Source organism: Pristiophorus japonicus, chromosome 7, assembly GCF_044704955.1.
Source record: "Pristiophorus japonicus isolate sPriJap1 chromosome 7, sPriJap1.hap1, whole genome shotgun sequence".
Lineage (NCBI taxonomy): Eukaryota > Metazoa > Chordata > Chondrichthyes > Pristiophoridae > Pristiophorus > Pristiophorus japonicus.
This window is the reverse complement of record NC_091983.1, coordinates 12460440-12480021: the sequence shown is the minus strand read 5'-3', so window position 1 is coordinate 12480021 and position 19582 is coordinate 12460440. Positions and strand designations below refer to the sequence as shown.

Here is a 19582-nt window from a genome sequence, read left to right as displayed (position 1 = left end):
TGTGGAGGGGGAGAGGGGGGCGGGCGATGTCCCTGTGGAGGGGGAGAGGGGGCGATGTCCCTGTGGAGGGGGGGGGGGGGCAGAGGGGCTATGTCACTGTGAGGGAGGAGGGGAGACGATGTTCCTGGGAGGAGGGGGGGGAGGGGAAGAGAGAGGGGGCGATGTCCCTGTGAGGGGGGCGGGGAGAGAGTGGGCAATGTCCCTGTGATTTGGGGTGGGGGGGGGGGGAGGGGGAGGGGAGGAGGAGGGGAGGAGGAGAGAGATTGGGGGGTGGGGAGGAGAGATGCGAAGGGTGGGGAGGAGGGGGTGGGGAGAGAGGCTGGGGGGGGGAGGAGGAGAGGGGATGGGGGGGAGGAGAGAGGTTGTTGGGGGGGGGGAAGAGAGGTGGGGGGGGAGGGGAGAGAGATTGGGGGGTGGGGAGGAGAGAGGCTGGGGGGGGGGGGGAGGAGGAGAGAGATTGGGGGGTGGGGAGGAGAGAGGCTGGGGGGGGGGGAGGAGGAGGAGAGAGATTGGGGGGTGGGGAGGAGAGAGGCTGGGGGGGGGGGGGGGGGGAGAGGCTTGGGGGGGGGGGAGGAGGAGGAGAGAGATTGGGGGGTGGGGAGGAGAGAGGCTGTGGGCGGGGGAGGGGTTAGGGGGTGGGGAGAGAGGCTGGGGGGGGAGGGGTTGGGGGGGGCGATGTCCCTGTGAGGAGGGTGGATGGGGGGGGCGATATCCCTGTGAGGAGGGGGGGATGGGGGGGGCGATATCCCTGTGAGGAGGGGGGGGGCGATATCCCTGTGAGGAGGGGGGGGGGCGATATTCCTGTGAGGAGGGGGGGGGCGATATTCCTGTGAGGAGGGGGGGGACGATATCCCTGTGAGGAGGGGGGGCGATATCCCTGTGAGGAGGGGGGAGGGGGGGTGATATCCCTGAGAGGAGGGGGGGGGGGGGCGATATCCCTGTGAGGAGGGAGGGGGGGCAGGGGGGCGATATCCCTGGGAGTGGGGGGGGGGGGGCGCGATGTCCCTGTGAGGGTGGGGGGAGAGAGGGGGCGATATCTCTGGGGGGGGGAAGAGAGGGGGCGATGTCCCTGTGAGGGGGGGGGGGGGGAGGAGAGAGGGGGCAATGTCCCTGTGAAGAGTGGGGGGGGGAGAGGGGGCGATGTCCCTGTGAGGGGGGCGCGGGGGAGAGAGGCGGCGATGTCCCTGTGAGGGGGGAGAGAGGGGGCGATGTCCCTGTGAGGGGAGAGAGGGGGCGATGTCCCTGTGAGGGGAGAGAGGGGGCGATGTCCCTGTGAGGGGAGAGAGGGGGCGATGTCCCTGTGAGGGTGGCGCGGGGGAGAGTGGGGGCGATGTCCCTGTGAGGTGGGGGGGGGGAGAGGGGGCGATGTCCCTGTTGGGGGGGGGGAGAGGGGGCGATGTCCCTGGAGGGGGGAGGGGCGTGATGTCCCTGTGAGGGGGGGGGAAAGAGGGGGCAATGTCCCTGGGTGCGCGGGGGGAGGGGAGAGGGCGCGATGTCCCTGGGAGCGGGGGTGGGGGGGAAGAGAGGGGGCGATGTCCCTGTGAGGGGCCGGGGCGGTGAGAGAGAGGGAGCGATGTCCCTGTGAGAGGGGGGGGGGGGGGGGGAGAAGAGAGGTGGCGATGTCCCTGTGGGGGTAGGGGGAAAGAGAGGGGGTGATGTCCCTGTGAGGAGGGGGGGGGGGAGAAGAGAGGTGGCGATGTCCCTGTGGGGGTAGGGGGAAAGAGAGGGGGTGATGTCCCTGTGAGGGGGGGGGGGGAGACGGGGAGATGTCCCTGTGAGGGGGGGGGGGGGGGAGACGGGGAGATGTCCCTGTGAGGGGGGGGGGGGGGGGGAGATGGGGAGATGTCCCTGTGAGGGGGGGGGGGGGGAGACGGGGAGATGTCCCTGTGAGGGGGGGGGGGGGGGGAGATGGGGAGATGTCCCTGTGAGGGGGGGGCGGGGAGAAGGGGAGATGTCCCTGTGAGGGGGGGAAGGAGAAGGGGAGATGTCCCTGTGAGGGGGGGGGGGGAGACGGGGAGATGTCCCTGTGAGGGGGGGAGGAGAAGGGGAGATGTCCCTGTGAGGGGGGGGGGAGACGGGGAGAGAATGCAATGTCCCTGTGACACTGACTGAGTGGGGATACCACTCGTAATTCTGTTTTGAATTAGCTGATTAAATCTCGATCACATTTTGTTGCTCACCGGATGCTGACCATGACGTTGTTATCCTTGATCTGTTTCAATTTGCTGCAGTGACACTCATTCTCCAAGTCAGCATTCTGGCCATCGAGATTGCGACGTTCTCATTTTGCTTCCCGCTCATTAATGCAGGGGCGGGCAGACTGCTCTTTCCTGCACCTGAGCCACTTTAATTTGGCAGACTGTTTAAAAAATAAACATTGACGGTAATAGGATAACAGCGTGAGTATTGATTCTTGGGCCCTGTGATAATTTAATTCCCTGTGATCCATTCAGTCACTTGTGGCCAATCGTGGTGGGTGGCAGTCTGTATCTGGTGATTCAGTCGCTCACTGCCTGCTTGCTGGTGTGAAAAAAAGCTATTTTTCCGTCTTCCAAAGTTTTGCCATTTAGGCACAGGAATCTTAACCTGCATTTGTACAAACTAAATTACTGCGGGGGTTCTCCACTGTCGTGTCACCATGCAGCTGATTCTAATGTTGTCCAGGTTTTTGTGTGGTAGTCCTTTTTATTTGATACTTGTGGACAAAGTTCAGGTATTGAGCAAAGCTCACCAATATTAAGGAGGTCTAACTGTGAGCAGATAACGCAGCATGCTCGTTTGGAGGAAGTACACACACATTGCTATTTCAGCCAGAAGGGCCATGGGTAATGGTTAATGGGCACCTCCTGCACTTGCATAGGAAGATGCCAGGGGACGGCGAGGATGTGGTGGGCCAGAGTGTTGCGGAGAGAATGGTCCTTCGGGAAACAGAGGGGAGAGGGAAGTGTGACAAATGGATGTCAGTGGAAAGTCCATCCCCAGAGTTGAGAATTCGGGAAAGCTGAGAGACGGGATGTATTTGGTGGTGGGATTGTGTGGGACGATGTTTTGTCAAATGTGGAGGCTGATGGGGTTGCAAGGTGAGGACACCATCACCGTTGTCTCTGGCAGTGAAAGGGGTATGCTCGATTGAGGAAAAAGGACATTTCAGAACCTGTGATGTGGAAGGTGGGGTCATCAGTGTGAAATGGAATGCTTACAGAGAGAGGGTGGGAAGAAGTATAATCCAGGTGTGTGAGGGAGTCGGTAGACTTGTCATGGATGTCGTTGGGAAGTCCTTCCGCAGAATCAAAGTCCGGGAGAGAAAGCTAAGGAGAGCTGTAAATTTGCAGCATAATAATTGAAGTCCTCTGCACCCAGACGGTTAACTTGTCTGTTCTCTCCATCGATGCTGCCTGACCTATCAGTGTTAGAAGCGTTTTCTACTTTTGTTTCTGATTTCTAGCATCTGCCGTTTCTTGTAACTTTAACTTGCATTTATATCCATTTTGAATTTCATTTGTGGCCTATTTCTGTCCACTTGCGATTTTTCTCTCCGTTCCCATGTAGCTCCTTGACTGCTACATCAGACTGGACCATGTGCTGAGTTTAGTATCACCTGAAAATTAGACCAATTTGCATTGCGTTTGTGAATCCAGCCGATTGGTGCAGATCAGAAACAGTAAGGGGCCTCGGCATTGATCCACGGGGCACTTCACTCGACATTTTCCATATCTAACATCACTCGTGTAACCAATACGCACTGGTCCCCCCTCTCAGCCAGTTTCTTATCCACCTGTAAGTTGAGACGAGAGAAGCTGGGGCTGTTATCCTTGGCGTAGAGAAGGTTAAGGGAAGATTTGATAGAGGTCTTCAAAATCATGAATGCTTTTGATAAAGTAAATAAGGAGAAACTGTTTCCACTGGCTGAAGGGTTAGTAACATGAGGACACAGATTTAAGGTAATTGGCAACAGCATTGCGACAACCCTCTTCTCAATCTTCCTCGCTGCAATGCTCCACCTCACACTCAACAAGCTCCCCACTGGAGTGGAACTAAACTATTGAACCAATGGGAACCTGTTCAGCCATCGTCACCTCCAGGCCAGATCCAAGACCGCCCCATCCTCTGTTGTTGAACTACAGTAGGCGGACGACGCTTGCGTCTGCGTACATTCAGAGGCTGAACTCCAAGTCATCGTCAACATCTTCACCGAGGCATACAAAAGCATAGGTCTTACACTAAACATCTAAGACTAAGGTCCTCCACCAACCTGACCCCGCCTCACAGCACTGCGCCCACCCCCAGTCATCAAGATCCACAGCGTGGCCCTGGACAACGTGGACCACTTCCCATACCTCGGGAGCCTATTATCAGCAAGGGCAGACATCGACGTCTTGGTTCAACACCGCCTCCAGTGCGCCAGTGCAGCCTTTGGCTGCCTGAGGAAGAGAGTGTTCGAAGATCAGGCCCTCAAATTTGGCACCAAGCTTATGGTCTACAGCCCTCCTGTATGGCTCAGAGGCGTGGACCATATACAGTTGACACCTCAAATCTCTGGAGAAATACCATCAACGATGCCTCTGCAAGATCCTGCAAATCTCCTGGCAGGACAGATGCACCAACATCAGTGTTCTCAATCAGGCCAGCATCGAAGCACTGACCACACTCGACCAGCTCCGTTGGGCAGGCCACATTGTCCGCATGCTGGACACAACTCCCAAAGCAAGCGCTCTACTCTGAACTCCCACACTGTAAGCGAGTCCCAGGGGGGCAGAGGAAACGTTTCAAGGACATCCTCAAAGCCTCCTCGATAAAGTGCAACATCCCCACTGACACCTGGGAGTCTCTGGCTAAAGACCGCCCTAAGTGCAGGAAGTGCATCCGGGGAGGGTGCTGAGTACCTTGAGTCTCATCGCCAAGAGCGTGCAGAAATCAAGCGCAGGCAGCAGAAGGGAGCGTGCAGCAAACCAGGCTCCCCATCCACCCTTTCCTCCGACGACTGTCTGTCCCACCTGCGACAGAGACTGTCACTCACTCTTGAGGTGGAAGCAAGTCTTCCTCGACTTCGAGGAACTGCCGATGATGACGACGAGAGGTGACGTAGCGAGTTGTTGTGATCTGGAACGCGCTGCCTGAAAGGGCGGTGGGAGCGGATTCAGTAACTTTCAAAGGGGAATTGGATAAATACTTGATGGAAGAAAATTGCAGAGCTGTGGGGATAGAGCAGGGGATTGGGACTTCAGCTCTTTCAGAGCTCCATCGCAGGCATGATGGGCCAAATAGCCATCCCTGTGCTGTACAATTCTATGGTTTCAGTGCTTCCCTCATTCCCTTGAAGTTGACCCTTTTAAAACCTGTATATACAGCTATTGGTTTGAAGACTTTTTGTTTATCCCAGATCGTATCAAATCTAATCCTGTCAGGGCCGCTGTTGCCCACTTTTGCCATTGCTTCCGTTCCCAGTATGCTATCTGGATCACCTGTTCTCAGGCCAAGATGTCAGTTACTGACCCGAACGCATTGGGTCAGGCAGCAGTCATGCATTACTTACAGTGTAACTGCAGCCTTGGCCTGGCTTTTGGGTTACAAATCAATCCTATTGTTACATATGCATCTAAAATATTGAATCAAATCTGGGCAAATTCGCTGGTGCATTAAAACTGGAATTGAATTTTCAGATCCTTTAACAATTCTTATTATCCTCACTGAGTTTCTATAAAACTCTTTCCCCATTATTTTTAAAACTTGCTTGTATGCTTAAACTGCCAGAAGCAAATGGGTGCTCCGTTCATGTTTGACATTGCTTTGAGTCAGCACATTAAAAAGAATTGCAAGAAAGACTTGCATTTCTATAGCGCCTTTCACCACCTCAAACTGCTTCACAGCCAATGAAGTACTTTTGAAGTGTAGGAAATGCAGCAGCCAATTTGTACACAGCAAACAGCAGTGTGATAATGACCAAATAATCTGTTTTTTTTAGATGTTAGTTCAGGGATAACTATTGGGCAGGACAATGGGGAGAACTCTCCTGTTGGTCGAAATAGTGCCGTGGGATGGTTTACGTCCACCTGAGAGCAAATGGGGCCTCGGTTTAACGTCTCATCCGAAGGAAGGCACGTCCCTCAGTAGTGACAGCCTGGATTATGTGCTCAAGTCCCTGGAGTGAGACTTGACCATACAATGTTCTGAGAGTGCTACCCACTGACCCATGGCTGGCTGTTTGGAATAATTGCAGTTGTGCGCATATAGAAATGTCAGGCACAATAAAATACTCAATTATTTTTTTCTATTTCTGCCAAGATTAGAATCAACCCCCTGGATGCTTGAGATTAAAACATTGTTTACACTGGTAGATCAAACATGAATTGGAGATGTATGATGTCTCTAGCTGCCAATATATACAGTTTATGTATCTTAAGTCAGTCATATTTTCACATTACGACTAATGTGGATGCGGTTGCCGAATTAATAGCATCATCGAGCCTTTCACCTGTGATTTGTGGGGAACGAGATGAGCTGAACCTTGGAGCGGAGTATCGGTGTGAGACTATAAAAGACAGTGCTTTATAATTCGAGTTGAATGCATCAAGTAAACTGACGGTTATGAACGCCCCTGCTTTACATGTGTGTGTCCTTGCAGATGTGTGTGTTGAGACTGCTTCAAGTAATCCGATCAGTGGAGAAAATTGAAAAGATCCTTCACTCTCAGTCTTCCAAAGATACTTCTCCCTTAGAAACGAGCGGGTAAGTGTTGGGTTGGTATTGGTGAAGCCACACCTGCCATACTGCATGCAGTTTTGGTTTCCATGTTTACGAAAGGCTATACTTGCTTTGGAGACAGTTCAGAGAAGGTTCACTTGGTTGATTTTAGAGATGAGGGGGTTGACTTATGAGGAAAGGTTGAGTAGGTTGGGCCTCTACTCATTGGAATTTAGAAGAATGGAGGTGATCTTATCGAAACCTAAAAGATTGAGGGGGCTTGACAAGGTGAATGTAGGGAGGATGTTTCCACTGATGGGGGAGACCGGAACTAGAGGGCATGATCTTAGAATAAGGGGCCGCCCATTTAAAACTGAGATGAGGAGAAATTTCTTCTGAGGGTTGTAAATCTGTGGAATTCGCTGCCTCAGAAAGCTATGGAAGCTGGGACATTGAATAAATTTAAGACAGAAATAGACAGTTTCTTAGCCGATAAGAGAATAATCGGTTATGGAGAGCAGGCAGGGAAGTGGAGCTGAGCCATGATCTTATTGAATGGCAGAGCAGGCTCGAGGGGCAGTATGGCCTACTCCTGCTCCTATTTCTTATGTTCTGCATTTTTGAAACACCACGCCTACGGCGTGATTGACCTGTCGTACTGCACCCTCGTGTGACTTGAGAGAGCTCGAAGAATTGGAGGGTGGGAGAAAGTGATTACAGCAAGAGGGAATTGCTGGTAAGTTAGACCCAACCCAGCATTGGTGATCATTTTCCAACAGTCTATCGACTCTGGATCAATTCCTATGGACTGGTGGGTAGCTAATGTAACACCACTTTTTAAAAAAGGAGGCGGAGAGAAAACGGGGAATTATAGACCAACATCAGTAGTGGGGAAAATGTTGGAATCAATTATTAAAAGATGAAATAGCAGCGCATTTTGAAAGCAGTGACAGGATCGGTGCAAGTCAGCATGGATTTATGAAAGGGAAATCATGCTTGACAAATCTTCCAGAATTTTTTGAGGATGTAACTAGTTGAGTAGACAAGGGAGGATGTGGTGTATTTGGACTTTCAAAAGGCATTTGACAAGGTCCCCCACAGAAGATTGGTGTGCAAAATTAAAGCACATGGTATTTGGGGGTAATGTATTGACGTGGATAGAGAACTGGTTGGCAGACAGGAAGCAGAGAGTCGGGATAAACGGGTCCTTATCAGAATGGGAGGCAGTGAATAGTGGGACGCTGCAGGGCTCAGTGCTGGGACCCCAGCTATTTACAATATACATCAATGATTTAGATGAAGAAATTGAGTGTAATATCTCCGGTTTGCAGATGACACTAAACTGGGTGGCGGTGTGAGCTTTGAGGAGGATGCTAAGAGGCTGCAGGGTGACTTGGACAGGTTAGGTGAGTGGGCAAATGCATGGCAGATGCAGTATAATGTGGATAAATGTGAGGTTATCCACTTTGGTGGCAAAAACAGGAAGGCAGAATATTATCTGAATGGCGGCAGATTAGAAAAGGGGAGGTGCAACAAGACCTGGGTGTCATTGCAAGTTGGCATGCAGGTACAGCAGGCGGTGAAGAAGGCATATGGCATTTTGGTCTTCATAGCTAGAGGATTTGAGTATACTGCAGTTGTACAGGGCCTTGGCCTCACCTGGAATATTGTGTTCAGTTTTGGTCTCCTAATCTTGAGGTAGGACGTTCTTGCTATTGAGGGAGTGCAGCGAAGATTCACCAGATTGATTCCAGGGATGGCAGGACTGACATATGAGAAGAGACTGGATCGACTGGGCCTGTATTCACTGGAGTTTAGAAGAATGAGGGGATCACATAGAAACATATAAAATTCTGACGGGACTGGACAGGTTAGATGCAGGAAGAATGTTCCCGATATTGGGGAAGTCCAGAACCAGGGGTCACAGTCTAAGGATAAGGGGTAAGCCATTTAGGACCAAGATGAGGAGAAAATTCTTCACTCAGAGGGTTGTTAACCTGTGGAATTCCCTGCCGCAGAGAGCTGTTGATGCCAGTTCATTGGATATATTCAAGAGGGAGTTAGATATGGCCCTTACGGCTAAAGGGATCAAGGGGTATGGAGAGAAAGCAGGAAAGGGGTACTGAGGGAATGATCAGCCATGATCTTATTGAATGGTGGTGCAGGCTCAAAGGGCCGAATGGCCTACTGCTGCACCTATTTTCTATGTTTCTAATGAATGAGTGACATTTCCTCCTCGATGCAGAATTACTGATGCTGAAAGTGAGGGTGAAGAGAGTGATTGTCAATCACAACTGTTCTCTCTATTCATTGACACAAAGTCATTATAGAATCATCGAGTAGAACAGCATAGAAGGAGGCCATTCGACCCATCGAGTCTATGCTGGCTCTTTCCAAGAGCAATCCAGTTAGTCCAACTCCCCCGCTCATTCCACATCTCCCTGCAATATTTTTCTCCAAGTATTTACCCAATACCCATTAATCTGTATCCACCACCCTATCAGACAGCGCATTTCAAATCCTAACCATTCATTGCGTAAAAAGGTTTTTTCTCTGGTACTTTTGCCAAACACCGTAAATCTGCGGCCTCTCAGTATCGACCCTTCGACTACTAGAAACAATTTCTCTTTATTTACTCTCTCTATACCGTTCATGATTTTAAACTCCTTTATCAAACCTCCTCTTAACCTTCTCTGCTCCAAGGAGAACATCCCCAGCTTCTCCAGTTTCCCTGCGTAATCGAAGTCCCTCATTCCTGGAACCATGCTCGTAAATCTCTTCCGTACCCGCTCCAAAACCTTCACGTCTAGCATAACTTCTGTTTATAAAGCCCTAGGTCCCAAATGCTTTTATTAACCGCTTTGTTAACTAGCCCTGCCCCCTTCAATTGTTTGCGCACAAGCTCCCCCAGGCGTCTCAGTTCTTGCACCCCCTCTAAAATATAATGGATTTTCTTCACTTGTACCATGTCAGTAAAATGGCTCGACATTTTTTTGCCGTTGTCATTAACGTTTAATTGCACTGAACCAGCGCATCTGTTTAGTTTTCTTTCACCTTGTGCTTTTCCTCCACAGTCCCCCCTTGGCCGGGCAGATGCTGGAGAGGATCGGGACTGAATTTAACCAATTACATTTTCACGCTGTGCAGAGCAAGGGAATGCCCCTTTTGGACAAAGTGAGACCTGTAAGTGTGAAGTTAGTTATCTGGTTAGCTGCAATTCTGATTCTGTTTTTTTTTCAAAAAGAAAGAAAGGGAGAGTGCACTTCAGAGACTCAACAAAACAGGCAGACTGGCTGTAAGGAGCCTGTGATGGTCTGTGCAACAGATCAAATAACAGATAATAAACTAACATCGATGAACAGGAAGTGACTCTCTGGCCTTTCCAGTCTGTCCCACACAACTGTGATGCCTTGTGCATCATGATTCAGTGAAGAGCGACGTCATCAAGGTCCAGGTCGGTGATTGCAGCGTGGGCAGATACAGCAGGAACGCCGAGAGACTGGAGGGATGTGATGGGGCCCAGGAGAGGCGTGAGTTTGGGGCCAAGAGCCCAGGGGCAGCACGGGCCAGCCCACACTGCGATATGTGTGCGCACTAGTAGGCCTGTACAGCAGAGCTGGTCTCCAGTCGTCTTGGATAACCCTTACCACTGGACCAAGACCTAGCTCTGTCAAGCCCGTGTGGTGGCTGGTGTGCAACAGCCTGCGCACGATTAAAAAATCCACGCACCGGCATCTTCCAACCTTCAGGATGTAGTTCTAGATCAGGAAATGAAGCACCTGTGAACTCGTCCCTTTTTGGCGTGGAAGCAAGTCATCCTCGCTTCGAGGGACTGCCGATGATAATGACAGCCACTCTTCACCCTGGCCACAAGCCATGTGGAAGAGGCGGAAAACCAGATTAACATCAGGGTGAGGGGGTATATCTGGAAATTCCTCTCCGACCCCATTGGGCGATGGAAATCTAGTCCAGGAGATCACTCTGGCCCTGATTAATGGTATAGATCCCCACCATTTTTACCAGGCGATCTCCATTCCAGCCACAGACCGGTTCAGCTCTCGCCTGGAGGAATTGAGCGCAGGAATGAAGGTGTCACACGGCGCTTTGCTTCTGTCCTTTATGATTCTTCATTTTCAGCTCTTGCTAATTGTTCCTGAAATTCCCGATTTACTTTGAAAACCCAGGAATTGGGTTCACTTTTTTCATTCCACAATTGTCATGCAGGATCCTGGGAATCTCTGGCTTTCAGGAGTCTGGTAGGATTTGGCTCTTGTGTGCCTCCATGGATTGCAGTGTGTCTGATGGGCTTCTCCCATCTCTCCAGTACACATGGAATGGAGGGCTATCATACAAGCGCTGTTACTCAAAATACATGAGGGAAAATATGTTATGCCTGATCAGCCCCTCGAGCCCATTTGGCCATTTAATTAGATCATGGCTGGTCTGTATTTTAGCTCCATCTACCCACCTTAGTCAGGTAACCCTTAATAATCTTACCTAACAAAAAACGATCAATCTCAGTTTTGAAATGTTCAATTGCCCCTGACTTCTCTCCCCCCCCCCCCCAGCCTCAACAGCTTTTTGGGGGAGAGAGTTACAGATTCCCACCACCCTTTGTATGAAGAAGTGCTTCCTGACATCACCTCTGAACGACCTGGCTCTAATTTTAAGGTTGTGCCCCCGTGTTCTACATTCCCCACCACAGAGGAAATAGTTTCTCTCGATCTACCCTATCAACTCCTTTAGTCATCTTAAACACCTCAATTTGATGACGTTTTAATCTTCTATACTTGAGGAAATACGAGCCTACACTGCAACCTGTATCACCCTTTTAGTCCTGGTATATCACACTCTCACTTTGTTTTCAGCAGTGCGTGTTTTTATATCTCTCCCGCTCGTTAATCCTGTGTTTGTGTGTGCCAGCACAGTTTCCATCATGTATCCTGAATTCTGCTTGCAGAGAATAGCTGGAATCACAGCCATGCTTCAGCAGTCTCTGGAAGGCCTGTTGCTGGAAGGCCTGCAGACTGCCAATGTTGAGATTGTACGTCCTTGTTTACGGACCTACGCAACCATAGACAAAACGAGGGACGCAGAAGCACTGATTGGCCAGGTGCTCGTGAAACCATATGTGGAAGAGGTGAGTCGGTGCATTGTTACTCCAGGTCACCGAGTTAGAACTGCACATTTACCGGGAATCTGGCTCGTTAGTCACCTGTTCCCGCTTTGAGCAAAGCTACAGCATCGAGGAGCAGTGCGTGAGGGTCCCCTGGCGGTCTGGGAGCGAGGGGGTCTGGGGGGCGACGGGGGTTGGGGTGAGGGGAGGTGACGGGGTCTGGGAGCGAGGGGGTCTGGGGGCGACGGGGGTTGGGGTGAGGGGAGGTGACGGGGTCTGGGGGCGACGGGGTTTGGGGTGAGGGCAGATGACGGGGTCTGGGGGCGACTGGGGTTGGGATGAGGGGAGATGACTGGGTCTGGGGGCGACAGGGGTTGGGGTGAGGGGAGGCGAGGGGGTCTGGAGGCGACGGGGGTTGGAGTGAGGGGAGGTGAAGGGGTCTGGGAGTGAGGGGGTCTGGGGTGAGGGGAGGTGACGGGGTCTGGGAGCGAGGGGGTCTGGGGGCGACGGGGGTTGGAGTGAGGGGAGGTGAAGGGGTCTGGGAGTGAGGGGGTCTGGGGTGAGGGGAGGTGACGGGGTCTGGGAGCGAGGGGGTTGGGGTGAGGGCAGATGACGGGGTCTGGGAGCGAGGGGGTCTGGGGGCGACGGGGGTTGGAGTGAGGGGAGGTGAAGGGGTCTGGGGGCCATGGTGGGGAGGGGGGGGCGGTTGGAGTGAGGGGGGAGGGTGAGGGGAGGAGGAGGAGGAGATGGGGGGGGGAGGGGGGGGAGGTAGCGAGGCTGCCACGGGGAGCAGGTAATTATGAACTTACTGTTGGATCTTGAACTTGCCATTCTATTTGTCAATCTTTTTCGTAATCACTTATTGATTCATTATATATTAAATTGAAAGGGCACCCTTGTTGATTAACATTTACCCAGCGTGATTTAGTAAATTGTGTTTACAAGCTGAGCTGTATATCTCGGATCTATTGTGCTGATGCTGCACTTTTTAACTGGGGAGTGCAGTGGCTGCTCGCCCATGAAATGATATCTTGAGCAGTAAAAAGCAAAATTCATGGTGTCTCATTACCCTCTGAGCTGCCTAGGCACAACTCTGAGGGCAAATTACCTTTCCCTTCTGCCTTGATGGCACTATGTGAGGGGAGCTAGCTTGTGGACACGGTAAGTGGTGGAGAGAAGGCATGGTTTGAAAATGCCATGCGACGCAGGAGTTATTAAAGTAGAATCTTTTCTTAGTCATAAGCTTGCTCCTGTGTTTAATAAGATCATGGCTGATCTGATCTTGCGCTCAGCTACTCCCATCCTGTGTTACGGACTCTAGGTGGCAATTTTGCCCCGTCTGTGACCCTTTTCAAACCCACATGGGGTGTAACTGAGCGCAGAATTGGTGCAGCTCAGTTGTGTCTAAAGTCCGCCCATTTTGGGCCCCGCTCGTGTTGCAGTTGGTCAAAGCTCCTGCCTAGAGCAGGCATTTCAGTATTAAAGAAGAGTGCTTTACAGACAATGGACTCCTTTTGATGTGTAGTCGCTGCTATAATGTAGGAATACAACAGCACAGTAAGCTCCCACAAACATCAGATAATTTAAGGTGGAGATAGATAGATTTTTGAGCGATAAGGGAGTGAAGGGTTATGGGGAGCGGGCAGGGAAGTGGAGCTGAGCCCAAGATCAGATCAGCCATGATCTTATTAAACGCAGGAGCAGGCTGGAGGTGCTAACTGGCCTACTCCTGCTCCTACTACTTGTGTTTTTTTTTTAAAGTGATGTTGGCTGAGGGATAACTGGAGAGTTTGGCCAGTACACTGGAGAGAGGCCCCTGTTCTTCAACATAGTGCCATGGGATCTTTTACATCCACCCGAGGGGCCAAACGGGGCCTCAGTTTAATCTTTCATCCGAAAGACAGCACCTCCGCAGTGCAGCACTGCCTCAGTGCTGCACTGAAGTGTCAGCCTGGACCTTGTGCTGGAGAGAAACACAAACTTCTGACTCGGGTGAGTGTGCTGCCCACTGAGCCATGACTGTTTGTTTGGAGTGTGCAGTACCTGGGCTAAGGGCCACTTGGGGTACACACTAAAAAAATAGAGCAGGGTTACCACTGTGTCCTGCAGATCTCTGACATACATTTCAGGATTATTTTGACCATTTTTCCACAAAAGGGACGGGTTTATAAAACCAATGTGTATTCTCTCAATTTTTTTTTCTCAAAAAAGAGGCGGATGGCTAATATGATAAACAGAAGCTGTTTTCCCAGATACCAAATAATAAACTTGTTCGCAAAATTGAAGCCCATGGGATAAAAGTGATGGGGCTGTGTGGATAGTAGTGGGGTAGGGTTGTTTTTGAGACTGGAGGGAGTATAGTGCTGGGACCAAGGCAGTATATATATTAATGACCTGGACTTGGGTAAACAAGCTTGGGGGTAATATATTAGCAAGGATAGAGGATTGTCTAACTAACAGAAAGCAGAGAGTCAGGATTGATGGTTCATTCTCAGTTTGGCAATCAGTAGCTAGTGGGGTGCTGCAGGGATCAGTGCTGGAATCCCAACTATTTACAATCTATATTAACGACTTGAAAGAAAGGAGTGTAACGTAACTAAGTTTGCCGACGATACAAAGGTGGGAGGAAAAGCAACGTGTGAGGAGGACACACGAAATCTGCAAAAGGACATAGACAGGCTAAGTGAGTGGGCAAAAATTTGGCAGATGGAGTATAATGTTGGAAAGTGTGAGGTCATGCACATTGGCAGAAAAAAAAACAAAGAGCAAGTTATGATTTAAATGGAGAAAGATTGCAAAGTGCCGCAGTACAGCGGGACCTGGGGGTACTTGTGCATGAAACACAAAAGGATAGTATGCAGGTACAGCAAGTGATCAGGAAGGCCAATGGAATCTTGGCATTTATTGCAAAGGGGATGGAGTTTTTAAGCGGGGAAGTTTTGCTGCAGTTATGCAGGGTATAGAGAAATTGTTTTAAATGCCAGAAGGGTTGGTAACCAGCAGACCCAGATTGGTAAAAGAACAGTGGCAACATAAGGAAACACATTTTTCACTCTGAGTTGTTGTGATCTGGAATGCACTGTCTGAAAGGACGGTGGAAGCAGATTCAATAATAACTTTCAAAAGGAAAATGGATAAATACTTGAAAAGGAAAAACATTACAGGGCTATGTGGAAAGAGCGTGGGAGGGAGACTAACCGGCTCACTCTTTCAAAAGAGGCACAATGCGCTGAATGGCCTCCTTCTGTGTTGTATCCTTCTATGATTGTATAATAAACTGCAGGAGTCTGCAGTGAGAGGCGGCGTCGGACAGAATTAGTCTGCGTCGGACAAGCAAGAAAAACCATGCGTGTAGCTAGTTCATTGGCCCAGAAATTCCGAGCGAGGTCTTCCCGCGGGCAAACTACTGAAAAAAGAAAGAAAAATGCGCACTTATCTGAAGGTGCTGCGCTCGCTCGAACTTCCGATCCTGAGGCCTTCACTCCCTGCACATCGGAGCGCGTGCACGTTGGGACGTCCGTGAGCTGGAGTCACATGGCTCTCGGCAGCCAATCAAGGTACAGTATTTTCTCATTCATAATGGCAACTCTGTAAATTGGCTTTCCCATTATTATGAATGAGAAACCCCACCCAAACACACACAATACTAAAAAAAATAGAAAAATACACTACAGATTCATTTAAATTAAAGTTCTTATTAAAAAAAATATATATATATTCCCGACTTCTTAAAGTTTTTAAAATTATGCCTTAACACAAACTTACCATAGTGGGGAGGGTTTTTAACAATAAAATGTATTTTTATAACTATTTTAAAATCTTTGTTTTTAAACACTTGCACCTGTAAAAGTAGGCTATACGCCTGCTTTTTCAGGCGCAAGAATTTTGAGGACATTTGCTGGCAAGATATGGGTAAATATCGGAAATCTTGCCCTACAAGTGTCCCCGCTCCCGATATGCACGAGATCTGTCAAGCCAGAAACTTGACTGATCGGAAAAGCCGGTTTTCAGCGCATGCACATTGCACACTGAAAACCGGCTTTTTTGATGCCTTCCCGGGTCTGTAGAAACTTCGTATGGACCCGGGATATCGGAAATTCAGGGTCATTATTTTTATTGTTATTACATTACAACCGGTGAGTTGTAGCTCATGGAAAATGAAATGTAGGCACTGTTTATCCATATTTAGGAATTTACAGCCAGGAGACATTCTACTTAAGCACAAGTCACTATAATCTGTCTTTTCCCACACTGACCCTCTGTTGTGATTGTTTTTTTAGCATGTACTAAATGTCTCGTGTCCAGGAATAGTGTACTGAAATCCTTTTCTAAAGCACTCGGGTAACTTTCTTGGCTGGATCCTTACTGCCCTGTTCCATCACCATACGTGGGGAAGAGTAATCCTCTTTCGCTTTCTCCTTCAGGATGAAGTGTTCCATTACTGTGAAACACTTCATCCCATGGAGAGCTGGGGAAAGCCACCTGTTGAGTGGGAATTGAAACCGTTCCCCTTAATTTTGGAGTCTGTTGTGTGACCTGATATTCTGGTCAATGTCTAATCATGTCTATTATAAAACTAAATGGAAGGAATGTTTGGCACCTGCACCTTGTCTTCGTGTGCAGCTATCGATGTCTGAAAAATCAACAGTCTCTAAAATAACTTTGGGTTGGAATCTGTTGTATTCTGTAGCCCGCTGGCAAATATTTCTCATTGCTAGTTTAAAAGTGAATATTTTCCCTTCCAGGTAATTGATGAACAATATGTTCAGTCACGGGCAAATGGTCTTAAAGAAATGTATGGAAAACTGCTGGACTTCATTCCCAACCATTGTCATCTCCTCCAAGTGGTGACTGGAGGAGCAGTAATTGGGTGAGTTAGCTGCAACTACAGTAATCCTGTAGAAGTTCACCATTCTGACAATAACTTAATTAAATGTAGTACCTTTTACTGGTACCAACTTTCAACCATTACAAACTGGTTAAGTTAACTTCCTGGGAGATTAACCTTCCCTATAGACATTGGATCACCAAACAGCGACTAACAAGTGCGTTACAGATGATATATGGATTAACAATTTAATTTGAATCGAAAAGAAAAACACCTTTTTTAGGGTGAAAGGTGAAGGTTCACTGGGATGAATATAGGAAGTTCAGAATGCTAAAGAGGGTCCTGGAAAAGATTTAAGAGTCAAATGGGCATAAAACTGAGGGAGCACAATATCGTTGATGGACAAAAGGTTTGCATGTTCTAAGTATTCTCTCGGGGAGACGGCAGCAAAATGCCCTGTCTGAACAAGGGTAACCCGGGTACCATCGATGACTTCAGTATAGGCTGGCAAAAAAACATTCAAAACAGGTCGGATTGATCGTGTTTGTCCCAGAGCGTACCAGAGAGACGAGGGTTGAGCTTTGTGATGGGTCAATGCTCCTTGAGGGAGTCATTGAACCGAGGGCGTTTTGGGGGGTGTATTCTAATCGGACAAATTATTGCCGCAACCAGCTTTTACACTGGTGGTTTCCTTAACTGGATTAAACCAGCCGATTGGGTGGTTCGCCCAGCACAGTGGAAGGGATTTCGAGATCCCATAATCCCTTGATGAGGGAGGGCCACCCACACTCACCGGCTGGATGTCAACGTGGGAGCGAGAGCACCATCCTGGAGTGGGGCTCAAAACCGACACCTACTGACCGAGAAGTTTGGACTGTTCCCAGAGTAAATCTTTTAGATTACAGAGAATCATGGGGACTTCTGAAATGATTTTTTAGTTTGCAATTATTTTTTAAATGTCAAAGAGCTTGCCTTGGGTTTATGTAAAATGGTAATTTAATGTTGAGGCTTGGTCATCCTGTTGGAAATCTGACCATATATCTGCCATAGGTAGATTTTTTTTTTAATTCGTTCCGGGATGTGGGCGTCGCTGGCAAGGCCGGCATTTATTGCCCTCCCTAATTGCCCGTGAGAAGGTGGGGTGAACCGCCGCCTTGAACCGCTGCAGTCCGTGTGGTGAAGGTGCTCCCACAGTTCTGTTAGGGAGGGAGTTCCAGGATTTTGTCCCAGCGACGATGAAGGAACGGCGATATATGTCCAAGTCAGGATGGTGTATTACTTGAAGGGGAATTTGCAAGTGATGGTGTTCCCATGCGCCTGCTGCCCTTACCTTCTAGGTGGTAGAGGTCGCGGGTTTGGGAGGTGCAGCCGAAGAAGCCTAGGTGAGTTACATAGAAACATAGAAATTAGGTGCAGGAGCAGGCCATTCGAGTCTGCACCGCCATTCAATAAGATCATGGCTGATCATTCAACCTCAGTACCCCTTTCCTGCTTTCTCTCTACACCCCTTGATCCCTTTGGCCGTAAGGGCCATATCTAAATCCCTTTTGAATATATCTTAACGAACTGGCCTCAACAACTTTCTGCGGTAGAGAATTCCACAAGTTAACCAATCGCTGAGTGAAGAAGTTTCTCCTCATCTCGGTCTTAAATGGCTTACCCCTTATCCTTAGATTGTGACCCCTGGTTCTGGAACTCCCCAGCAATGGGAACATTCTTCCTGCCTCTAACCTGTCCAATCCTGTCAGAATTTTATATGTTTCTATGAGATCCCCTCTCATTCTTCTAACCTCCAGTGGATACAAGCCCAGTTGATCCAGTCTCTGCTCATATATCAGTCCTGCCATCCCAGGAATCAATCTGGTGAACAATCACTGTACTCCCTCAACAGCAAGAACGTCCTTCCTCAGATTAGGAGACCAAAACTGTACACACAATTCCAGGTGTGGCCTCACTGAGGCTCTATACAACTGCAGTAAGACCTCCCTGCTCCTATACTCAAATCCTCTAGCTATGAAGGCCAACATGCCATTTGCCGCCTTCACCGCCTGCTGTACCTGCATGCCAAACTTCAGTGACTGATGTACCATGACACCCAGGTCTCGTTGCACCTCCCCTTTTCCTAATCTGTCACCATTCAGATAATATTCTGCCTCCTGCCTTTGCCACCAAAGTGGATAACCTCACATTTATCCACATTATACTGCATCTGCCATGCATTTGCCCACTCACCTAACCTGTCCAAGTCACCCTGCAGCCTCTTAGCATCCTCCTCACAGCTCACACCGCCACCCAGCTTAGTGTCATCTGCAAATTTGGAGATATTACATTCAATTCCTACATCTAAATCATTGATGTATATTGTGAATAGCTGGGGTCCCAGCACTGAGCCCTGCGGCACCCCACTGGTCACTGCCTGCCATTCTGAAAAGGACCCGTTTATTCCGACTCTCTGCTTCCTGTCTGCCAACCAGTTCTCAATCCACGTCAGTACATGACCCCCAATCCCATGTGCTTTAATTTTGCACACTAATCTCTATTTTCCCCCTCCTAATTAAACCCTTTGTCCTCCTCTGCTGAATGTGAAATTTCTCCCAGTCCTCAGGTTTGCTGCTTTTTCTGGCCAATTTATATGTCTCTTCCTTGGATTTAACACTATCCCTAATTTCCCTTGTTAGCCACAGTTGAGCTACCTTCCCCGTTTTATTTTTACTCCAGACAGGAATGTATAATTGTGGGACCTTGTCAAAAGCCTTTTGAAAGTCCAAATACACCACATCCACTGGTTCTTCCATGTCTACTCTACTAGTTACATCCTCAAAAAATTATAGGGAGATTTGTCAAGCATGATTTCCCTTTCATAAATCCATGCTGACTAGGACCGATCCTGTCACTGCTTTCCAAATGCGCTGCTATTTCATCTTTAATAATTGATTCCAACATTTTCCCCACCACCG

At 49.2% G+C, this 19582-nt stretch overlaps 1 protein-coding gene across 1 annotated transcript in view; it reads left to right on the top strand.

Annotated features, from left to right (window-relative positions):
• cog2 (component of oligomeric golgi complex 2) overlaps positions 1-19582 on the top strand; it is an 81642-nt gene that overhangs the window by 13449 nt on the left and 48611 nt on the right. Inside the window, exons 4-7 of the mRNA XM_070884640.1 lie at positions 6623-6726; positions 9756-9864; positions 11642-11821; positions 16543-16667. Of these exons, the coding sequence (XP_070740741.1) occupies positions 6623-6726; positions 9756-9864; positions 11642-11821; positions 16543-16667 (518 nt within the window). The remainder of the gene's footprint in view (positions 1-6622; positions 6727-9755; positions 9865-11641; positions 11822-16542; positions 16668-19582) is intronic.